This window comes from Kogia breviceps, chromosome 6 (genome assembly GCF_026419965.1).
Source record: "Kogia breviceps isolate mKogBre1 chromosome 6, mKogBre1 haplotype 1, whole genome shotgun sequence".
Classification (NCBI taxonomy): Eukaryota; Metazoa; Chordata; class Mammalia; order Artiodactyla; family Physeteridae; genus Kogia; species Kogia breviceps.
In genome coordinates this window covers 84,435,132-84,437,271 of record NC_081315.1, presented here as the reverse complement: position 1 = coordinate 84,437,271, position 2,140 = coordinate 84,435,132, and the positions used below count along the sequence as shown (strand labels likewise).

The window sequence follows — 2,140 nt, the reverse complement described above, 5'->3', positions numbered from 1 at the left end:
GGAACTAAAATATATTCAAGTCATTCAAATGCAAGCTACATAGATTCCTCATAAGTTACTGTATTAAGGGGGAAAAGAGATGCAAGAAAAAAAGACAACACAGAACTTATAATATAGGTTATCAAAATATTGGTACGCAATCTTTCCCAAGCTTCATAATGATCCTAAAACTACCAGGGAGAAAAAGTAGCACAAGAATAAGGTTTATGGTTCCTTCGACTCCGTGTCATAATTACTGTAATACTTATTGTTGTAATAATTCTCATAATTATCCTCAGAAGGATCTCTATGAAACCGGCAAAAACGACAGCTACATCTAAATCTTTGCCCTCTTGACTGAGTCTCAACATCATTCTGCCATGGTCCTCTTTCAGAGTCAGACCGAGGAACTCCTTTGCCGTAGCGTTTTTTAATGGACTGAATCAGCCGTTCCATCTTATCTCTCCGATCAGTTAACACGGTCCTCACCCCTCTCCTATAGGGTATGTTTTCACCAAGTAACCGCCCAGTTGGTTGAGGTAGACATTCTGGTAGAATGAATGGCAATTTGATACCAGGGTTGAGTGTCAGTTTACTGAGGTTCTTTATGAACACTTCAGACATAGGTTCAGAGGCAACTGGAATTGCCTGGGAATTTTCATCGATGGACATTTGAGGAGACTCCAGGGTCCAAGTTGGGTTAACCTCAGATGAATCCATTGGGAGTCTTGTCACAGCTTGAAGCTTCTCCTAGACCTTTGGGTTCCCAGTGGAAGGTGATGCTTTAGACTCAAATTGCTACAAAGTAGCCTGGAAGAACTATAGAGCTAAGAAAGAGGGAGAAAAATCCCAGCTAACACCTTTTCTTGTTTCTTGAGGTGAGATTGTATTGCTATAAACTTCCCTCTTAGAACTACTTTTGCTGTGTCCCATAGGTTTTGGGTAGTTGTGTTTTCATTGTCATTTGTTTCTATGTATTTTTTAATTTCTTCTTTGATTTCTTCAGTGATCTCTTGGTTATTTAGTAGTGCACTGTTTAGCCTCCATGTATTTGTGGTTTTTACAGTTTTTTTTTCCCTGTAATTGATTTCCAATCTCATAACATTGTGGTCAGAAAAGATCCTTAATATGATTTCAATTTTCTTAAACTTTCTGAGACTTGATTTTTGACCCAAGATGTGATCTATCCTGGAGAATGTTCCGTGTGCTCTTGAGAAAAGTGTTTTCTGCCACTTTGGGGGGAATGTTCTATAAATATCAGTTAGATCTCTCTGGTCCTTTGTGTCATTTAAAGCTGGTGTTTCCTTATTCTGTTTGGATTATCTGTCCATTGGTGTAAGTGGGGTGTTGAAGTCCCCTACTATTATTGTGTTACTGTCAATTTCCCCTTTCATGGTTGTTAGCATTTGCCTTGTGTATTGAGGTGCTCTTATGTTGGGTGCATAAATATTTACAATTGTTATATCTTCTTCTTGGGTCCTTTGATCATTATGTAGTGTCCCTCCTTATCTCTTGTAACAGTCTTTATTTTGAAATCTATTTTATCTGATATGAGTATTGCTATTCCAGCTTTCTTTTGATTTCCATTTGCATGGAATATCTTTTTCCATCCCTTCACTTTCAGTCTGTATGTGTCCCTAGGTCTGAAGTGGGTCGCTTGTAGACAGCATATATATGGGTCTTGTTTTTTTATCCATTCAGCCAGTCTGTGTCTTTTGGTTGGGGCATTTAATCCATTTACATTCAAGGTTATTATCGATATGTATGTTCCTATTACCATTTTCTTAATTGTTTTGGGTTTGTTTTTGTGGGTCTCCTTCTTCTCTTGTGTTTCCCACTTAGAGAAGTTTCTTTAGCATTTGTTGTAAAGCTGGTTTGGTGGTGCTGAATTATCTTAGCTTTTGCTTGTCTGAAAAGCTTTTGACTTTGCCGTTGAATCTGAATGAGATCCTTGCTGGGTAGAATAATCTTGGTTGTAGGTTTTTCTCTTTCACCACTTTAAGTATAACCTGCCATTCCCTTCTGGCCTGCAGAGTTTCTGCTGAAAAATCAGCTGATAACCTTTTGGGGATTCCTTTATATGTTATTTTTTTGTTTTTCCCTTGCTGCTTTTAATATTTTTTCCTTGAATTTAATTTTTGTTAGTTTGATTAATATGTGT

The 2,140-nt window shown here is 37.5% G+C and overlaps 1 protein-coding gene across 1 annotated transcript; it reads right to left on the bottom strand.

Moving 5' to 3' along the window:
- Positions 1-204: 204 nt before the first annotated feature.
- LOC131758701 (developmental pluripotency-associated protein 3-like) lies at positions 205-699 on the bottom strand. The gene has a single exon (XM_059067108.1). The coding sequence runs from the start codon at positions 697-699 to the stop codon at positions 205-207; it is 495 nt and encodes a 164-aa protein (XP_058923091.1).
- Between the last annotated feature and the right edge of the window lie 1,441 nt (positions 700-2,140).